The following is a 22016-nucleotide window of genomic DNA, read 5'->3' as shown; positions in this document are numbered from 1 at the left end:
GCAGTGACAAGGGGTATCTCACTTGTTGTTATTTGGGGAGAACAGAAATGTACATGTTAAGAATTCCGGTCATGGATCTTTTCAATGAGACAGGTAAAAACAACTCTGGGGTACTGCAGCGTGCCAAACGACTCATCCCAGACAATCAGGAAGCCTATGGTCATGTCCTACACCTGGGTGAGATTTTTGGTATGTCAGTCATACCCTACTGGGGTGTGGCTGTCCTAGGAAAGTGGGTAAACAATTGAACCTACTCTTTACAGGCCCATATGAATTTAACGATCCAAGGATTTAGCCAACTCTCATTAGATGTCGAAAATCTGAAAGCAGTCGTCAGCCGCCATGAGTTGGCTTTAGATGATCTTTAGGCGAAGGAAGGAGGACACTGTAACATACTAGGTATTATTGATCCTGAAAATTGTGTTATGCTCCTCCTTGACTCCTCTGAGAATATGACTGCAATAATTGATAAAATTGCTGATCTTAGTAAAATCTGAAAAATCTGTTTTTGACAAAATTGGTGACTGGTTTAATGCTAAATTTGGAAATGTGATGGGAAAAGTTATGTTGACTTTGCTTTCATGGTTTACTCCTATGCTTGTAGGGGGTTTGGTGATTTTGGTTACTGTTTATATTTGTAAGAAAATGACTAACTGTTCTTGAACATGCTGGAATGATGGTGTTGGTGGAAGCTGATACAAATCGTGCTGAAGGTGATACTGGTGCATTTCTGGTTTCTCTTAATCCCATTGTTTTTTCACCTCGTGTGGTTCTTCCCAGGACTCAAGAGGAAATGGGAGTATAGCCAGACTCACCCCACCCCCCACCAGCATTCCAGGAACCTCAGGAGTTGTTTCTCCCGTTAGAAGGCCATCCCTGTGATCAAATGGATCCGGGGGATTTGCCAACTCTGTTTGATTTCAGAGGAGAATATTATGATTGAAGCTGTGAGACTAATTAGTCTCAAAGGGGGAAATGAAAGGGGTTCACCTAGGGGTCATGATAGGGGCTGTACCAAATGTTTTCTGTATTATAATAATTGATTATGCTTATGTTGTATTAATAGAAGGGGAGGGGTTACATGTATAGGGTCCTAGACTACAGATTAACAATATATATACATTATGAGGTTTAATATTGTTCCACAGTACTTTTCTAGTCTCTCTGCTTCTTAAGAAGAAACTGTCTGAGAAATGTGTGACTGAAGACAGAACTCTGCAGGGGAGTGTAAGCGATAAGAGATTAGTTAGACATTCCACTATAAATCAACTTGGACATTTACTGCTAAGCTTTTAGATAGCTATATAAACAAGAGTTTTAGTGTTGAGTAGGCATGATTTTGGTCTCATAAGTTGAAGATAATGATGTAAGCAGTGACATCACTAGGGCTGGACTTTGGGTTTAATAAAATAACATGGGACCTTTTCTTTGATGCAGAACTTACTCGGAAACATGAGTTATGTTCCTGTTGTCAACTTCTGTCTGCAATTGCATTAATTAAGGTTTTTGAATGATTTAATCAAAGATATTGTCATAATGCTAATTTCACCAATGAGCCAATGACTGACAAGGAACAAGGAAATGAACCCCAACACCATATCTATTTTTTCTAACTTTGTATAAAAATGTATTGTTGTGAGAATTTCTCTCTTTGGGATATGAATACCGAGTATGTCCACTTCGACGTCAGACAATTGTATTGGGAAAACTACACGGTAATGTAAAAGTTGTATTTTTTTAGTGATCCAATAGGTATTATGGTACACTTGTCATAATTTGCTTGTAATCCAGAGAGGTTATGAAAAAAATCTAGATCCTCTGAGGCTATGGAGGGATCCAAAAGAAAACATGTATCATCAGCATACAATGACACCTTTGTTTTTAAGCCCTGAATTTCTAGCCCCTTGATATTATAGATGGATATGATTTTAATAGCCAACATTTCAATGGCAATAATAAATAGATATGCCGATAGTGGAGAACATTGTTTTACTCCTCTTGACAGTTTAAAACTTTCTGAGAAGTAAACATTATTTACTATTTTACACCTAGGGTTACTATACAGTTGAAGTCAGAAGTTTACATACACCTCAGCCAAATACATTTAAACTCAGTTTTTCACAATTCCTGACATTTAATCCTTGTAAAAATTCCCTGTTTTAGGTCAGTTAGGATTACCACTTTATTTTAAGAATGTGAAATGTCAGAATAAGAGTAGAGAGAATTATATATTTCAGCAATTTATAAGTGAAATAATCTGTCTGTTAAGTAATTCTGTCAGTAATTTGTCACGCACAAAGTAGATGTCCAAACCGACTTGCCAAAACTATAGTTTGTTAACAAGAATTGTGTGGAGTGGTTGAAAAACTAGTTTTAATGACTCCAACCTAAGTGTATGTAAACTTCCGACTTCAACTGTGCATAACTTTAACCCATTGTATAACAGAGATTCTCCAAAATTGAAATATTCAAGGCATTTGTATATACACAACCGTTGAAAAGTTTGGGGTCACTTAGACATTTCCTTGTTTTTGAAAGAAAAGCACCTTTTTTGTCCATTAAAATAACATCAGATTGATCAGAAATACAGTGTAGACATTGTTAATGTTGTAAATGACTATTGTAGCTGGAAACGGCAGATTTGTTTTAATGGAATATCTACATAGGCGTACAGAGGTCCATTCTCAGCAACCATCAAATCAAATTGTATTAATCACATGCGTCGAATACAACAGGTGTATGTGTTCACCTTACAGTGAAATGCTTACTTACGAGCCCCTAACCATCAACGCAGTTTCAAAAAAATACAGATAAGAATAAGAGATAAAATTAACAAGTAATTAAACAGCTGTAAAATAACAATGGAAATACTATATACAGGGGGGTACCGAAACAGTGAAAGGAAAAAAAGGATTCTGCTAGTCCGTGGTGAGTAATCGCAGTCCTGATGTCTATAAGTTATTTTCGGTCATAAGAAATGGCAGCGGCAACATTATGTACACAATAAGAAAAAATAAGTTACAAACAATGCAAATTAACGAACAAAAGAACACAATCGGCTGGGGGCACGTAAAACGTCTGCCTTCTCCCGCGCAATCTTATCACTCCCGTGTTCCAATGGCACGTTGTGTTAGCTAATCCAAGTTTAACATTTTAAAAGGCTAATTGATCATTAGAAAACCCTTTTGCAATTATGTTAGCACAGCTGAAAACTGTTTTGCTGCTTAAAGAAGCAATAAAACGGGCCTTCTTTTGACTAGTTGAGTATCTGGAGCATCAGCATTTGGGGGTTCGATTACAGGCTCAAATGGCTAGAAACAAAGAACTTAATAATATATTAGACTTTATCTTTGTTGAATAAGTTCCTCCAGTTTTTTTTGTTATTCTGTGCCTCTATGGTACAGTTTTTATTGCTATCTATCTGTATTGTTAGTCTGTCTATTTCCTTTGTTAATATGAACTCTTTTGACATAAATTGCTTCTGTTTTAAAGATGAGTATTGAATTGCATGGCCTCTAAAGGCACATTTAAAAATGTCCAATACAATAACAGGATCTGCTGTACCTATGTTGGAAAAAGTCAGTTATAAATTCTCCTGTCCTGGTTAAAAACAAGTTGTCATCCAATAGGCGTTGATAAAATGTCCAATATCCTCGTCCACATGGAAATTTCTTTAAGAGTAATGTACAGTGCATTCGAAAAGTATTCAGACCCCTGGATTTTTCCACATTTTGTTACGCTACAGCCTTATTCTAAAATGGATTACATCGTTTTTTCCCCCTCACTCACACACACAATACACCATAATGACGAAGCAAAAACAGTTTTTGGACATTTTTGCAAATGTATAAAAAATAAAACTGATATCACATTTACATAAGTATTTGCGTCTTCTTGGATATGACACCACAAGCTTGGCACATCTGTATTTGGGGAGTTTCTCCCATTCTTCTCTGCAGATTGTAAGAAATTGAAATAGATACTGGAGACTAGTATAACAACATTCCAACATAGGCTATCCTTTGTACAAAATGAACCCACCCTCTCTTTGTCCTTAGGCACATGCCGATCTCATTAGATACTAACCTCAGACACACACACACCCCACTCAGGACAGGCCCCTGAAACATCATTTAGACATACACATTCTTTTCAAGGGTGTGACTCAAGACAAAGAACTATGTCAAGAGCCAATGGAACGTCGACACCTGGTCCGAACAGGACCACTCACGACCAAGATTGACCAAGAGGAAGGCCAGACGACAAGACCACCTACTTTGCTAGTTGCCTATATAATTTGAATGTACTGTTTAGAGCGGTCTCTTCTCCGACGATTTCATAAGAATCTGACAGAAAGGGGCCGTGCACGTTTTTGCCTGATATCTTTACACTTGAATAAAACGGCCTTATTATAAAATTATCCACCTCGTCCTATGTCTCCACTTGTTCTCCTGTCTCAAGTAAACGTTTTATCAACAAGATCCTCTCAAGTTCTGTCAGGTTGGATGGGGAGTGTCGCTGCACAGCTATTTTTAGGTCTCTCCAGAGACGTTAGATCGGGTTTAAGTCTGGGCTCTGGCTGGGCCACTCAAGGATATTCAGAGACTTGTCCCAAAGGCACTCTTGCATTGTCTTGGCTGTGTGCTTAGGGTCATTGTCCTGTTGGAAGGTGAACCTTCGCCCCAGTCTGAGGTCCTGTGTGTTCTGGAGCAGGTTTTCATCAAGGATCTCTACTTTGCGCCGTTCATCTTTCCCTCGATTCTGACTAGTCTCTCAGTCCCTGCCGCTGAAAAACATCCACACAGCATGATGCTTCCACCACCATGCTTCACCGTAGGGATGGTGGCAGGTTTCCTCCAGACGTGACACTTCGCATTCAGGCCAAAGAGTTCAATCTTGGTTTCATCAGAGAATCTTGTTTCTCATGGTCTGAGAGTCTTTAGGTGCCTTTTGGCAAACTCCAAGCAGGCTATCATGTGCCTTTTACTGAGGAGTGGCTTCCGTCTTGCCACTACCATAAAGGCCTGATTAGTGGAGTGCTGCAGAGATGGTTGTCCTTCTGGAAGGTTCGCATATCTCCACAGAGGAACTCTAGAGCTCTGTCAGAGTGACAATCGGGTTCTTGGTCACCTCCCTGACCAAGGCCCTTCTCCCCCGATTGCTCAGTTTGGCTAGGTGGCCAAGCTCTAGGTAGAGCTTGGTGGTTCCAAACTTCTTCCATTCAATAATGGAGGCCACTGTGTTCTTGGGGACCTTCAATGCTGCAGAAATATTTTGGTACCCTTCCCCAGATGTGTGCCTTGTCTCTGAGCTCTACAGACAATTCCTACGACCTCATGGCTTTGTTTTTGCTCTGACATGCACTGTCAACTGTGGGACCTTATACAGACGGTGCCTTTCCAAATAATTTCCAATCATAACAGATGTTTCTACAACTTGGAGTCCATCTCAAGGATGATCCATGGAAAAAGGATGCACCTGAACTCAATTTCAAGTCTCAAAGCGAAGGGTCTGAATACTTAAGCAAATAAGCTGGTTTTCATTTGTAATAAATGTGCAAACATTTCTAAAAACCTGTTTTCGCTTTGTCATTATGTGATATTGTGTGTAGATTGCTGAGGATTTTTATTTATTTAATCAATTTTAGAATAAGACTGAAAAGTAACTAAATTTGGATGAAGTCAAGAGATCTTAATACCTTCCGAAGGCACAGTACTGTATATCTCACAAGGTCAGAATATTTAAGCCTAGTTCCAACATTTCCATGATATTCTTGATGGTAAGAGGGTGCATGAGGGTGATAGTTTGTAATGTTATTTCCTTTACAAACCATTGAGGTGTTTAAAACCATATTATAATCACCCTCCATAATAATAGTATTTTATTGCTTGTAGGTTTGAAAAATTATTCAAATTGTTTTCCAAAAAAGCGTGGATCATCATTATTTGGACCGTATAGGTAAATGAGCCAAATCTCTTTCTGGTTCAATAACATATTTAAAAGAATCCATCTACCTTGCGGATCTGTTTGGACAATTTGCATAGTTAATATCATCACCCCCTTTTGAGTTTCTTTGCCCATGGGTGTAGTATATTTCGCCCAACCTGTCCTTTTTACACACAACTTCATCAAAAATTGTTCAATGAGTTTCCTGTAAGTTATATTATATTCCTTCTCTTTTAGCCAGGTAAATACTCCATTTACCATAATGAGATACAGTACAAGTTTCAATTCTATTTAACATATGTTTGTAAGCTTACTATTAAAAAGTACCATGATGATTGAGTATCCATATAGCTGTACCATGATATTTGCACTGCTGCTCAGTAAACCTCCAATTGTTCTCCACTATTCCACTCGCTAAAACCTTCCCAAGTTGGGTTGTCATCCCAGTGACTGGCAGACCACCCCTGTCCATCTGGATCTTAGGGCCTTTGAAAGACTGGGACTGTTGGAGGTTACCCTGGGGGTCGGGTGTGGCTACACCAGTGCCATGATTACTGTATATATATATGTGATAACCTTTGTATGCTTGCAATACGCAATGATGGAAAAGTACTGGGTAAATGGAGATGTACTGCTTTAGACATGTTTTTCTCATTTTAGATACTTTGTATCTAATCCAATGCAACAATGTTAAGGTAAGATTGAGGGTAGGTTGTCCACACCACTAGTATAAAGAGCTTTGTCTCCTGTTTCGCCACACATATCTTTACTATAGATTACTGAGGTATTCTGTATGTGAATCTCTGTCTGCAATTGCATTTTATTACTAAAGAGTTTTATACCAAGGTTCCTGTGTCATCTATCTGGAAGACTGACTGGTAAAGGAAACTTACATCACCCCATCCAAAGGACCACCTAACATTTGGCGAGCTTGCCAGGAGTGAGTGACCACTGCGTCTGGATGATCTTCGTCCCACTGTGCAGCGCATCAAATTATAAGGTAAGCAGACGCCTGAAATTAGAAAAAGCACTGTGTGGTTGATGACTCATTCCAGTATGGAAGTGGCACCTCACTCATGGGGTTGATAATTACAGGAACAGTCAATACCTACATTTATGTACAAGCCCGTAATAGGATGTATATGTGATAAATGACACAGAATCCCAAGTGTAATAGTTAGAAATTCCTGAGGGTCTAATGGAACCTTGTGTGAGGAACTTGGTTATAGATTAGGATGAACCAAGTCAGAACTGAGGCACAGGTTTTTAAAGAATTGTTGTGTTTGGTGTTATTACCTGAGGGAAGGCACGGGTTTTTAAATATTTGTTGTGTATGGTGTTCTTACCTGAGGGATGACACTGGATTTATGTATGGTGTCCTTACCTGAGGGAAGGCACGGGTTTTGAAAGAATTGTTGTGTATGGTGTCCTTACCTGGGGGAAGGCATGCGTTTTTAAAGAATTGTGGTGTGTGGTGCTCTTAGCTGAGGGAAGGCACGGTCTTTTAAAGAACTGTTGTGTTTGGTGTTCTTAAACAAATCAAAATATATTCTTCAAAGTAGCCACCCTTTGCCTTGATGACAGCTTCGCACACTCTTGGCATTCTCTCAACCAGCTTTACCTGGAATGCTTTTCCAACCGTCTTGAAAGTGTTCACGCATATGCTGAGCACTTGTTGGCTGCTTTTCCTTCACTCTGCGGTTCAACTCATCCCAAACCATTTCAATTGGGTTGAGGTCAGTGTTATGGGATTTTTGTGTTTAATGACTAAAATATGTATACATTTGACTTAGAATTATAACTCATAAATGTTGAATGTTATGTGTTCCTTGTTAGAAAGAATGGGTTTATCTTCAGACAGGCTAGAACGATGTCTCTACCCAGGGAGGGGAAAGACCTTGGGTTGGTTGTAGATAGTTTAACAGGTGGCAGACAGTAATGAGAACTCGAACTGTATTGCCATTGTATCCGAGAGGAGGTTGGACATTAAAACCTATGACATCATCTTTATTATATAACCTGATGTAAAATGTATTATGATCAGTACTCTCGAGAATAAACGCTATTGATTGATTGATTTTAAGACTGGTATCTGTCCATTTTATGCTGATAATTATCTTACAAATTCTTATTTGTGGGCAGAGTGTTTTAATTGAATTGGTTAATAAACAGGAATCAAAATTCCTTTAACAGTCAGGTGATTGTGGAGGCCAGGTAATCTTGTGCAGCACTCCATCACTCTCCTCAAATAGCCCTTATACAGCCTGGAGGTGTGGTGGGTCATTGTCCTGTTGAAAAACAAATGACATTCCCACTAAGCACAAACCAGATGGGATGGCGTATTGCTGGAGAATGCTGTAGTAGCCATGCTGGTTAAGTGTGCCTTGAATTCTAAATAAATCACAGACAGTGTCATCAGCAAAGCACCCCCACACCATCACATCTCCTCCTCTATGCTTCACGGTGGGAACTACACATGCGGAGATCATCCATTCACCTAATCTGCGTCTCACAAAGACACGGCGGTTGGAACAAAATATCTCAAATTTGGACTCATCTGACCAAAAGGACAGATTTCCACCGGTCTAATGTCCATTGCTCATGGTTCTTGGCCCAAGCAAGTCTATTCTTATTGGTGTCCTTCAGTAGTGGTTTCTTTGCAGAAATTCGACAATGAAGGCCTGATTCACGCAGTCTCCTCTGAACAGTTGAGGTGTGTTACTTGAACTCTGTGAAGCATTTATTTGGGCTGCAATTTCTGAGGCTGGTAACTCTGGGTATTTCTTTCCTATGGCGGTCCTCATGAGAGACAGTTTTATCATAGTGTAACCGATGTGAAATGGCTAGCTAGTTAGCGGGGTGCGCGCTAATATCGTTTCAATGGGGGACGTCACTCGCTCTGAGACCTTGAATTAGTTGTTCCCCTTGCTCAGCAAGGGCCGCGGCTTTTGTGGAGCGATGGGTAACAATGCTTCGAGGCTGGCTGTTCTCTATGTGTGCAGAGGGTCCCTGGTTCGAGCCCAGGTAGGGGTGAGGAACGGGACAGAAGCTATATAGTTACAATAGCGCTTTATGGTTTTTGCGATTGCACTTGAAGAAACTTTCCGCATTGACTGACCTTCATGTCTTCAAGTAATGGACTGTCGTTTCTCTTTGCTTATTTGAGCTGTTCTTGCCATAATAATGACTTGGTATTTTAGCAAATAGGGCTATCTTCTGTATACCACCCCTACCTTGTCACAACACAACTGATTGGCTCAAACACATTAAGGAAAGAAATTCCACAAATTAAATTAACAAGGCACACCTGATAATTGAACTGCATTTCAGGTGACTACCTCATGAAGCTGGTTGTGAGAATGCCAAGTGTGCAAAGCTGTCATCAAGGAAAAGGGTGGCTACAATATATCTCAAATATGTTGATTTGTTTCACACTTTTTTGGTTAGTACATGATTTCATATGTGTTATTTCATAGTTTTGATGTCTTACCTATTATTCTACATTGTAGAAAATAGTACAAATAAAGAAGAACCTTGAATTATTAGGTGTCCAAACCTTTGACTGGTACTGTATATAATTTAAAAATTGAATTCTACAATTAACTTATATGCGTAATGAAGTAGGCACTTCATACAAAGGATTGTTACCTTTAAACATTACAACAACAAAAATTATTTTTGGGGAACAATTATTGTGATTTATCCTATACTGTCTCTAACACCATTACCCCTTAGCAACAGATGTGGGATACATACACACTCTCCCTACAAACAACCACAAGCTCAGGTGGTCAACAGTTGTTCTATCCCCGAGCCCAACTCAAGAGAATACTTGATGTGCTAATGCATATACAGGTGTAGCTGTATGAGAATGGTATGCAAAAGTGATGGACTTGCTTTGACAGTCATTTCTGAAGATGAATTATTTCATGTCATTTACGGCGGTCCCTCATTTTACGGTCAATCGTGTTTCATGAAATTAACTCTCATTTTAATATGGTGAAACTATTCCTTTTAAAATTATTTAAGAAACATTGAACATAGTCATATCTCTGGTAAAGCAGGTGTGCTGGTTCTACTCTTTTTAGCCATTTTCTGATGTTTTGTGATGGAAAACTGAGCATGTCGAGAATAACATGTTACCCATAGCTAGAAATGTTAAAGAAATACAACAATTGTTAAGCTTGCATTCAACTGCCCCAACCCTGCTGCACACAACAAGCTTCCCTTCCCCCTGTCACAAGGGGATTCATGGCTGATTTAAGATGAAAAACTCAACCCTGTTTAATGTCACTTACTATATCCATTTTATTTTTTACCCCTTGAGATGGTAAAATATGTTTTTTATTAAGTTGAACATGTGCTCTTTATGACAATGTTAAAATTAGGTGAATTGTTTAAACTACCCAAAATGTACTCTATTTGTGAAATGACCCCTGTATAACATCTCATTAATGCCGGTTGCCAGCTCTATGGTTCATTAATGCAGAAAGTGTTTGTTTTTTTGTGTTGTAAACAACAGTATCTTGCCAGGTGGTATCACACAACAGTGTCATTAAATGGAGTGTAAATGGAACGATGTATAGATTGCTCAAAAGCTGTATATTTATGTAAATATATGGCTCTGTATTGTTGATGGAGCTCTCTGTTACAACACCATTGCAGCATAAATATGAAAAGTTTGATCGGGCTACTACAGTAGGATTCCATGAGAGTTACAAATTAAAACATTCACACTGCTTTGATTTGATAAACACTACAATTTGGATGATCTCTGTCGTATACTTGGAGGGGTTAAGCATAAATGAGGCTACCGGGTTTTGTCTTGAATTACCACTTACCAGAGGTACCTGACACCCACTGAAAAGGGGGTGGTCCCCAGAGTCAACTCCACCTGGGCTATTACCGCACAGCCAAACATCTGAGGGAGAGAGAGAGGGACGGAATGGGGATAGAGGAGAAAGGGCGGGAGAGGTATGGGGGAGAGAAATGTTCCACGGTCAAGTTAGTACAGTCAACATACATGCTAGACCAACGTCTTTCGATAGAAAGCACACTGATAAGGGAAAGAAGATGCAAGAGAAAAAGACAGAGATTGCAACAAGGTTAGCGAGAACTAAAAGCAGCAAGTAGAGACTTGCAATGGAGGTGATGGAAGAGTAAAGTGCTTTCTAATCTAGAACATTCCATTTTAACCCAGGGTTGCTGTGTTCAGTTTAATGTTTCTGGATCTCACTCCAACTCTCAAGTCTTGACTACCATGTCAACACAAATCTTTCACTGACTTGCCTAGTTAAATAAAGGGCCAATGGATTCTTTAGGAACAGCTATTCTATAGAGCATTTCGATTATGCTCAACATTGTGGTGAGGTAGTTTTTGCTCCCGAGCACTTTCAAACACGGAATAAACAAATTCCTATGAGATGTAAGAATGCATAAAACAGTAACAACCCTTGAGAAAGAAATACATTTTGGGATAAAGTACTCACCATAAGGACGAACGTAGCCAAGGTCTTAACAGCGTATTCCTCACCCTTCTCCTCAGTACCTCCATCCTTTCTACCCATCTGTACCAACTAAATCAATTATTTCCATTTCTAAGTCTCTCAATTGTTCTCTATCAATATTACCCTCTTAAAATATCCGATTGTCCCGTCCTGGTAGTCCTGTGTCAAACCCCAAATACTTACAACTAACTCTTAACTAAGGTGGTCATCTGTGGTTAAACTATCAGAGTATGCCTGTTGTCATCCCCATGCTTGAGCTCCGTCTGTCTACAGAGGCTCTGTCCAGGTACCTCAGCTTGTCCGTCCTATATGTCCCCTCTATTAACACAATAAGTATGTCACGGGGAGTCGGATAAACTAGCAACTGCTGTATGTTTGGAACTAAAGTCTACAACCATGTTAGATAAACTGTTTCCAGTAGGACAATTGACACTACTGTAGCCAAGCAAGTGCGAATGAGGTCAAAAACAAACTGCAGATACATTTAATTCATGTTTATTTCTTAAAACAGTTTAGTCTCTGACAATATATATAATAGAACAGATGAGGTCAGAGGTAAGCATTTAGCTCAATTATGATAAGATAAGAACCATGCATCTCAAGAAATAAGTGCATGACATGAAGTACATTTTAAAATCAGAAGCCTTGGACTGTTGCTACACAGGCCATTAACACCACACCTACAGAAGTATCTGGCAATCACGAAGATCACATGAAAGTTAACCCATATTTTAGAGTACATGTAACAATGCTTTAGTTCAGGGCTGGTCAACAATCTTCAAAACGACTTCAGTTTGTCCTCGTGCAGCAGCAAAAAGGTACACGTTCCACTTGTTTTCTGGACAGACCATTTAATTGTTGCGAGAAGTAGCCCACTTCTTTTGTACTTGATCTTAGTTCATAGAAATGGCATCACAAGCATTATTTTTTTTGTGTGATCCACAAAAAATTCAAAAGCTTCTTCGTGTGATGCTTATTGAGGCAAAAGGGGTGCAGAGTTCCTCTTGTGAGTGTGACTTCGTCCCAAATGGCACCCTATTCCTTATATAGTGCACACATTTTGACCAGGGCCCTCGACAGGTTGTTTTTCAGATTCAAACAAGCATCAATTTCATAAAACACGATCACGCCTCTATTGTTCAGTCATAAATTCACATTGCAGAATCTGAAAAGGACTTTACAAAAATAAAATACACATTGAGAAGTGAGAATTTTCTGGTGCCTGATTTAAGCTGAGCTCTTTCTGCAAACAAACGTACTATTCAGGAAAGGGTTATTTGACTTAAGTTTAGACCATACCGTTTCCTCCCTAGCTTATCAGTGGTCATTGGTCGATTAAGAATCACACTGCCATGCTATACGTTTTACAATACAGAAATACTCAGGTTTTTTTGGTAATCAAAGTTGGTTCTAGCCTGGGTGCCAGTCTGTTGCGCCATCATGCCAACTCCTTGTCACTCATTGTCATGCCAAGCCATGTTTGGCTTGACAATGAGCAATGGCAAGAGCACAAACAGATCTGGGACCAGGCTAAGTTGATCCAGCCTGCCCATAGTTAGAGCGAGGCAATATAAACAGGCTTCATTAAATCCTTACCGAATATACAACCAACCCTAAACATTACTTTACTGCCATGTGCCACAACACAATACAGTGAAATAATGTCTAAAAATTATGACCTTCTTCCGAGCTCCAAATCAATAAGTTTATCTCCTACCTCCAAAGAATTTGGAAAAATAAAATCATTGTGCATGTCCAAAAATGTGTGTTGCCACCTGGGGAAAACATTTGCGTAATATAATGGTAAGTCCTTTGCACGAAGTTCTGTTGGAGGTTGATAAGGTATTTTACATATCATAATATACAGTTCTCCCCCATATTCAGTGATAAATACATGTCTGCCAACTTTGACCTCAACCATGACCATGTACAGTTCTCAGTGTCAGGTTATTTTCACATACAGACCTATGATTTGACACAATTGTATGCAAATTAATATGATTGCTGTCCTAAATATGATCTGCCATAATAAGGCACCTATTCCCTATGTAGTCAATGGCTCTGGTCAAATGTAGTGCACCATATAGGGAATTGGGTGTCATTTGGGACATATATTTGAGTTTCTCCATGTTGACCATCTTGGGAAAAACAGGGACATTTACATTTACATTTAAGTCATTTAGCAGACGCTCTTATCCAGAGCGACTTACAAATTGGTGCATTCACCTTATGATATCCAGTGGAACAACCACTTTACAATAGTGCATCTAACTCTTTTAAGGGAGGGGGGGGTTAGAAGGATTACTTTATCCTATCCTAGGTATTCCTTAAAGAGGTGGGGTTTCAGGTGTCTCCGGAAGGTGGTGATTGACTCCGCTGACCTGGCGTCGTGAGGGAGTTTGTTCCACCATTGGGGTGCCAGAGCAGCGAACAGTTTTGACTGGGCTGAGCGGGAACTGTACTTCCTCAGAGGTAGGGAGGCGAGCAGGCCAGAGGTGGATGAACGCAGTGCCCTTGTTTGGGTGTAGGGCCTGATCAGAGCCTGAAGGTACGGAGGTGCCGTTCCCCTCACAGCTCCGTAGGCAAGCACCATGGTCTTGTAACGGATGCGAGCTTCAACTGGAAGCCAGTGGAGAGAGCGGAGGAGCGGGGTGACGTGAGAGAACTTGGGAAAGTTGAACACCAGACGGGCTGCGGCGTTCTGGATGAGTTGTAGGGGTTTAATGGCACAGGCAGGGAGCCCAGCCAACAGCGAGTTGCAGTAATCCAGACGGGAGATGACAAGTGCCTGGATTAGGACCTGCGCCGCTTCCTGCGTGAGGCAGGGTCGTACTCTGCGAATGTTGTAGAGCATGAACCTACAGGAACGGGTCACCGCCTTGATGTTAGTTGAGAACGACAGGGTGTTGTCCAGGATCACGCCAAGGTTCTTAGCACTCTGGGAGGAGGACACAATGGAGTTGTCAACCGTGATGGCGAGATCATCACGGTTGACCAAGATACAACTTTCAAAAATAAGTAGACAAACTTCTACTGTCTATCATCTTGAGGTGAACCGTGTCGCAGGCTTCACAACTTCGGAAGAAAGAGCGTGTCTTATGGCTGAGTGGGAGACCGAGCAGGTGGAGCTAGAATCTGATCCAGCCCTCCAGCGGAGACTTGCGAGTCCAGATCTGAGGAGATGGTGTTTGGGAAATGGAAATTATTATGCAAATCCAACAAAGAACAAGACTATCTACCTTTGTTACAACATCTTTATCAAACTGGAGCATTGCAAAGTTCGCTATTTTCTAATATGATGAGTTATATCTGAACCCAACCCTGAAGCACTTACAGGACCTTACGTCTAAATCTAAATAACTTGGCCATTTGACAATTACAAGAGATTAATACAGTGTTACAACATTAAACAGTAATTACCATAATTTTATTAGACCAGTCTATTACAGAGATGATGCTCAGTTGGTTATGGCAATTGGCAAGCATCAGTCAACAACTATGGAATCTGCCTCAGTTAAATACCTAAACCAGTAGTAATAGCATGGCTCATCTATAACCATATATTTTTTTACCAGGGAATTTCATTCACAATACACATTACAATCAGCACTGCCCTGTCAATATCAACTTTGTATTGGTATGTCTGAGGGATGTCTTGGGTTTTTGCCATCATACAAACTAGCTGAGTGCTGAGGATAGCTGAGTGCTCGTAACCAACTGTCCTGCTCAAAACTGGCCATCGAATCGGCCTAGCGGTGAGAAGAACTCTTACATCTCTTTGAAAACCTGGCCAAATACCTCAGACTCCTGGATCATCACTCAGTTTGGGCCCAAGCTGAAACCAAACCCCCACTGATCATCAAACGGGTCCTGCTGGCCACCACCACCATAAGAACCATCAAAGTACATTCCATCCTACTTTTCATCTTCATCATGGGTCATGCCATCAAAGAAGTGGTCTCTGAGCAAGATTAGGAGAAGTGAGCAAGGAGAAACTTGGAGATGTCACTTTGCATCTAAGCAGTAGTGCTTGTACAAGGAAGTAATAGCATTTTGCTTGTTGTTTTGGGGAACACAGCTACATCACAACCTGCACTTTAGCCCCACCTTCTGGTCAAAATAATAGCCCCACCTTCTGGACAAATTCTTCTAGCACGAAATACTTATTTTGTGGTAGAAGACAAGCCAATAAAATACTTAACATTAAATAGCCAGCTAAACATATAGCTAGTCAGCTCAACTAGTTAGGGTGGTTTAATTGGCTTCAAGACACATATTATGTACAGGGTTATGCAGTGCCATTTATGTTATTGGCAATCTACACTGAACAATAATTTTAAAAAAATGCAACAATTTCAAAGATTTTACTGAGTTATAGTTCATGTAAGGAAATCAGTCAATTGAAAAAAATCATTACATACTGATCAATGAATTTCACAACTGGAAATACAGATATGTAAATGTTGATCAGATACCTTCAAAAAAGAAAATAAGGTAAGGGCGTGGATCAGAAAACCAGTCAGTATCTGGTGACCACCATTTGCCTCATTCAGCACAACATATCTCCTTTGCATAGAGTTGATCAGGCTGTGGATTGTGGCCGGTGGAATGTTGTCCCACTCCTCTTCAATGGCTGTGCGAAGTTGCTGAATATTGGCGGGAACTGGAACACGCTGTTGTGCATGTCGATCCAGAGCATCCCAAATATGCTCAATGGGTGACATGTCTGGTGAGTATGCAGGACATGGAAGAACTTGGATATTTTCAGCTTCCAGAAATTGTGTACAGATCCTTGCGACATTGGGCCGTGCATTATCATGCTGAAACGAGATGGCGGCGAATGAATGGCACGACAATGGGCCTCAGGATCTCATCACGGTATCTCTGCATTAAAATTGCCATAGGTAAAATGGAATTGTGTTAGTTGTCTGTAGCTTATGCCTGCCCATACCATAACGGCATCATGAGGAATTTGGTTAAGAAAGTTGACATCCGGAAACCGCTGGCCAATATGACGCCACACGATGCTGTCTGCCATCTGCCCGGTACAGTTGAAACCATGAAGAGCACACTTCTCCAGCGTGCCAGTGGCCATCGAAAGTGAGCATTTTCCCACTGAAGGCGGTTATGACGCCGAACTGCAGTCAGGTCAAGACCCTGGAGAGGACAACGAACTTCCTTGACATACTGCCGAATTCTCTAAAATGACTTGAGGCGGCTTATGGTAGAGAAATGGACATTCATTAACAGCTCTGGTAGACATTCTTGCAGTTAGCATGTCAATAGCATTCTCCCTCAATAGTTTATACATCTGTGGCATGTGTTGACAAAACTGCACATTTTAGAGTGGCCTTTTATTGTCCCCAGCACAAGGTGCACCTGTGTAATGATCATGCTGTTTAATCACTTTATTGATATGCCACACCTGTCAGATGGATGGATTAGCTTGGCAAAGAAGAAATGCTCAACAGGGATGTAAACACATTTGTGGTCCAAATTTGAAATTTTGCATATGGAAAGTTTGTAGGATCTATTATTTCAGCTCATGAAACATTGGCCCAAGACTTTACATGTTGTTTAAATTTGTGTTCATTATAGTTAGCTAGCCAAGTGGCTAATTTAGCTAGCTAGCGACTGACCGCTGTTCTTGCAATCCACCCAGGTACCTCACCTTCGGCCCTCCAGGTACCACCAAAAAATCCACGAAACATATCAAATACACTCATTTAAATCAAACGTTAGATGTAAAACTTGGCTACAACCACTAGCACCAAAAAAACATTTACGCAATGAGGCTGACAACAGATCAGAACGTTTAGCTTAAAGTGTTGGTAGTTTTAATAGTTTATTTCTTCACATTATAAGCGCTTCAATGCGCACATGGCAGTAGGCTATAAGCGCGAATGTTCCAAAACGCAACAATTAGCGGGAGAACGCATTGCTCAAGTGATCACAAATGCAATTAGCATGTAATTGTTTGATTATAATGGTGCATTTTTAATGGTGACAATTCTCTTCCCCAAACTTGAAACTCATGTGCTGCGTACGTATGCCAGTTAAGCTCTACACCCATTGTAAAGTGTATAAATGTGCCAAATTTTAAGCAGTTATTTGGCCACTTTAGTTGTGATTAACCTTATCAAAACATAGTCCTATGGGCTAGGCTACATGAGGGTTGCGACTATAATTTGAATAAGACATTTGCTGTTTGCCTTACTATACAAAGCTTGGCATCATTCACAAGTGATAGGATAATATTGTCACCCATCAGACTTTGATTTAATCTAGTCTTTACATATACAAAATAATGTGTTATGATTTAGAATGGACCATTTCCATACACCGGTCTTGAAACAAACGTGAAAATGCTGCCCCCTATCCCAGAGAAGTTAAACAGCGAATGGAGGACGCTTTTCCCGTGCTTAATTTTCATGCCAGCCAAGTAGGCAGGCTATACTCCTGTTGCAAAGAGAAGCAATGTGCTTAATATTTGGAAAATTGAGAAATATAGTAAGCCTAGCCTAAAAGAGGCCATCACGGTTCTCTCACGCAATTGCATAGCCTATAAAAATGTTGCGCAACATGAGCTCTCATGAAGTGTTTGATTCGATTTTCGATTACATTTGCATTGCTGTCAGAGGGATTAGAGACAAGTGCTGAGTACCAGGCAGATAGCAAGTGTGCTAGGCTACTAATGACCATCAGCAGCAGAGCTTGGAGAAGCCTAATTATCAGGACTAAAAGGTCACGTGGAATTTGACTACAGTCATGCCTCGTGACCGCCGGTGTGGTGGTATTAAGGTCTCCGTAGCACCAAGTATGCACCATGCAGAGTTCTACAGAGTAATGTATTATTTGATACTGCTGTAACAACCCAGCCCTGCACACCCCCTTGGATGACTACAGAGCAGAGACGTCCAATCCTGTTAACTTAAGGCTGTCCTTGAGGGTTCCCTTCAATTCATGTCTTTTGAACTGTATTCAACCAAATTATACTAAAAATAAATAAATATGAGATAAAGGGAAACTTGCAGAATGACAGCCCCAAGACCAAGGCTGGGCACCACCGTGTAAAGCTGACTAAATTGAAAAAGACACTGCTGTATTTACAAGCCACACAATACAAGCCAAAATGATGAAAATGTATTTTTCCTGTTTATTTAATTAATATTTATATATTTTTTACAAAATAAAAAACATGAAACAAAAAAGCTAACAAGTCTGATTTGAGAAGGGGGAAAGCCATTGAACAAACAAGGACTACAGTACTTGTGTGTGTGTGATAACACTACATGCCAAAAGTATGTGTGGACACCTGCTCGAACATCTCATTCCAAAATCACGGGCATTCATATGGAGTTGGTCGCACATTTGCTGCTACAACAGCCTTCACTCTTCTGGGAAGGCTTTCTACTACATTCTAGAACAATTACTTCCATTCAGCCACAAGAGCATTAGTGAGGTCGGGCATTGATGTTGGGCAATTAGGCCTGGCTCGCAGTTGGTATTCCAATTCATCCTAAAGGTGTTTTGATGGGGTTGAGGTCAGGGCTCTGCGCAGGCCAATCAAGTTCTTCCACACCGATCTCAACAAACCATTCATTTCTGTATGGACCTCGCTTTGTGTACAGGGGCATTGTCATGCTGAAACAGGAAAGGGCCTTTCCCAAACTGTTGCCACAAAGTTGGAAGCACTAGAATGTCATTGTATGCTGTAGCGTTAAGCATTTCCCTTCACTGGAACTAAGGGGCCCGAACCATGAAAAACACCCCTGGACCATTATTCCTCCGCCAAACTTTACAAAATGGCACTACGCATTTCGGCAGGTAGCATTCTCCTGGCATCCGCCAAACTTAGATTCGTCCGTCGGACTGCCAGAGAGCAAAGTGTAATTCATCACTCCAGAGAACACGTTTCCACTGCTATGGAGTCTAATGGTGGCGAGCTTTACACCACTCCAGCTAACACAGGCACTGCGCATGGTGATCTTAGGCTTGTGTGCGTGCAGCTGCTCGACCATGGAAACCCATTTCATAAAGCACCGACGAACAGTTCTGCTGATGTTGCTCCCAAAGGCAGTTTGGAACTCAGTAGTGAGTGTGGGAACTGAGGACAGACGATTTGTACGTGCTACAGCACTCGGTGGTCCCGTCCCCGTGAGCTTGTGTGGCCTACGACTTTGCGGCTGAGCCGTTGTTGCTCCTAGACGTTTCCACGTCACAATAACAGCACTTACAGTTGACTGGGGCAGCTCTAGCTGGGCAGAAATGTTACGAATTGACTTAATGGAAAGGTGACATCCAATGACGGTGCCACTTTGAAAGTCACTGAGCTCTTCAGTACAGGACATTCTACGGTCAATGTTTGTTTATGGAGTGATGGCTGTGTGCTCAATTTTATACACCTGAAATAGCTAAATAGATTAATATGAATAGGTGTCCACATACTTTTGGCCATGTAGTGTATATGTACACACACACACACTCATCCATCCATTTAAAAAACATACAGTACAAAAAGAAAATCACTGACAAAAAAAAGTAACATTTTGTCCATCAGTAATCATTGCTGCAGGTTTCCTAATAATATATTGGGGGGGGAACAGGTGGTGGAGTGAGCGTGTAGGGGTTTAGAAAAATAACTCGAACACATAGGTAAGGATGTGCTCTGGCCTCTCGTACAACAATTTTGTACTGCAGAATCTACAAATGTAAAAAATAAAAAATCATGGGTAAAGCTAATTTGCAACATAAAATGGGAAATCATTTCAATTGGTATCAGTTTGAGGGACCAGTGTACACACACAATATAGATATCTATATCTAGATCTTGATCTATATATCTATGGTAAAAAATAAACTTCACAGCTCCTGTCAATTTAGAGAAACCATTAGTGAAACTAAAATGTTGTAAAAACCAAATGGGAAACCAAGGAAAAGTTCATCTGCGTTTGGGTTTAGGGTGGGAACAGTACATTTTGACCAAGTATAAGGGGGTGAAGGGAGAAATAGAAAGCCAGCCTGTCCCCCACCTTCAGATTTTTCTTTGTTCCTCCCATCAGTAAAAACAAAAACATTATTTCTTTTAGAAAACAGTTCTATGTTACATACAACAGAGTGAAAGGGGGGGGGGGGGTTGAACACGATACAAAATTCCAAACACTCAATAATCAGCTCTTAACGATCTGTTACTATAACCATTTAACTCCGCCCCCCTCTCTTTTTAAGACTGCCCCCATGCTCTCCTCGCCACACTAGTGCTTTCCCTCAGCACATCGCCACCCGTGGCAGAGGTGAGTACTGCCGGTGTGCTGAGCCAAGAGAATGGGATCACTGTAGGAGAGAGGGGGTTATATGGAGACCATTTTGTGGGGAAGGATGCCCCCCTTTGTCAGACATCGGGACAGGGGGCTGGATGATGGGCGGGTGTTAGTTGGCCCCCCAGTTGTAGCTGTTGTATGCAGACTTGTTGATCTGGGTCTTCTGTTGAAGCGAAGCATTCTGGCTGCGCTGTCCAGTGCCACCACTCTGTTAGGAGAGAAGATAGGAAGAGACCATAGGCAAGGTATTCTGTGCCAACTATTTCTCTCCAAGATAGTGTGACACACACACACACACACACACACACACACACACACACACACACACACACACACACACACACACACACACACACACACACACACACACACTACCTGTCCGTCCTGCTGCAGATGATGGTGCAGGATCTGCGAGTGGGGCTGCTGGTGCGGTGCCAGGATGTGCATGAAGGGGGCTGGAGCATAACCAGCCGCAGCTGGGGGGTTGATGGGACCACCGCCGCCCAGGGCCGGGGGCAGGCTGAAGGAAGCTGCCGGTGTACCAGCGTGGAAACCCTGCTGCTTCTCAAAAGACTGCTGCTGAAAGGATTAACACAACAAAGTCGGACGCCCGTCTTTTCTAGTCTGCAGATTTTACACTTGATTTTCTACATACAGACACTGGTTTTCATATCCTTTCCATGTGTTTCAGAAAATAATATTGTATTCTAGTGTTTAATAGCATTATTCTCACCTGCTGTGTCTTTGTGTAAACAGACCCTGAAATGTCTGGGACACCGGTGTTGCTTGACGTCACCGAGACTCCTGCAGAGGAAACAAAGGGGTTCGGACACATTTACTTCACCAGGTTACAACCCCTGCAGGAGAGGCAAGAAAACCCCTGGGAGTCAGATCCACAGAGTGATCCAGGATTAAGGCAGCAGTTTCGAATGGAAATTCTGTCAAACATGCATCACATTCTAATTAGGTGCAGGGTGAGAAACTCCACACAGAAACATTAAGGCTTGTACATGACTTGCTCCCATACCATTCCTATAGCAATAATGCCTTTTACATGATTTTCTCCTACACCATTATCGATCCTATAGGACTCCTTGTACATGGTTTGATTTGCTCCTACAACTCAGACTGCCCCGTTGAAGCATGCGCATTGATTTTGTGATGTTGCCAGGTAACCCATCTCTTATCTACACACCTTGGATCAAAACTCAGTACAAGGGTGTATAGGAGCAATACAGGACTT

The 22016-nt window shown here is 41.1% G+C and overlaps 1 protein-coding gene across 11 annotated transcripts in view; it reads right to left on the bottom strand.

Annotated features, from left to right (window-relative positions):
• Nucleotides 1-18589: 18589 nt before the first annotated feature.
• The window catches only part of LOC139559081 (ubiquitin-associated protein 2-like), a 48922-nt gene continuing 45495 nt past the window's right edge, over nucleotides 18590-22016 (bottom strand). For 9 of the 11 annotated variants that reach the window (XM_071374767.1, XM_071374770.1, XM_071374774.1 and 6 more), the window contains 3 exons: nucleotides 21507-21577; nucleotides 21149-21352; nucleotides 18590-20981 (listed from right to left, as the gene is read on the bottom strand). In XM_071374767.1, coding sequence (XP_071230868.1) covers nucleotides 20883-20981; nucleotides 21149-21352; nucleotides 21507-21577 — 374 coding nt within the window. In that variant the 3' untranslated portion in view covers nucleotides 18590-20882. The remainder of the gene's footprint in view (nucleotides 20982-21148; nucleotides 21353-21506; nucleotides 21578-22016) is intronic. The other 2 variants (XM_071374769.1, XM_071374773.1) reach the window with 1 other exon arrangement.

The sequence above is a fragment of the Salvelinus alpinus genome, chromosome 29 (assembly GCF_045679555.1).
Source record: "Salvelinus alpinus chromosome 29, SLU_Salpinus.1, whole genome shotgun sequence".
Taxonomy (NCBI): Eukaryota; Metazoa; Chordata; class Actinopteri; order Salmoniformes; family Salmonidae; genus Salvelinus; species Salvelinus alpinus.
Note: the sequence above shows the minus strand (reverse complement) of the source record. Positions and strands in the feature narration are given on the sequence as shown.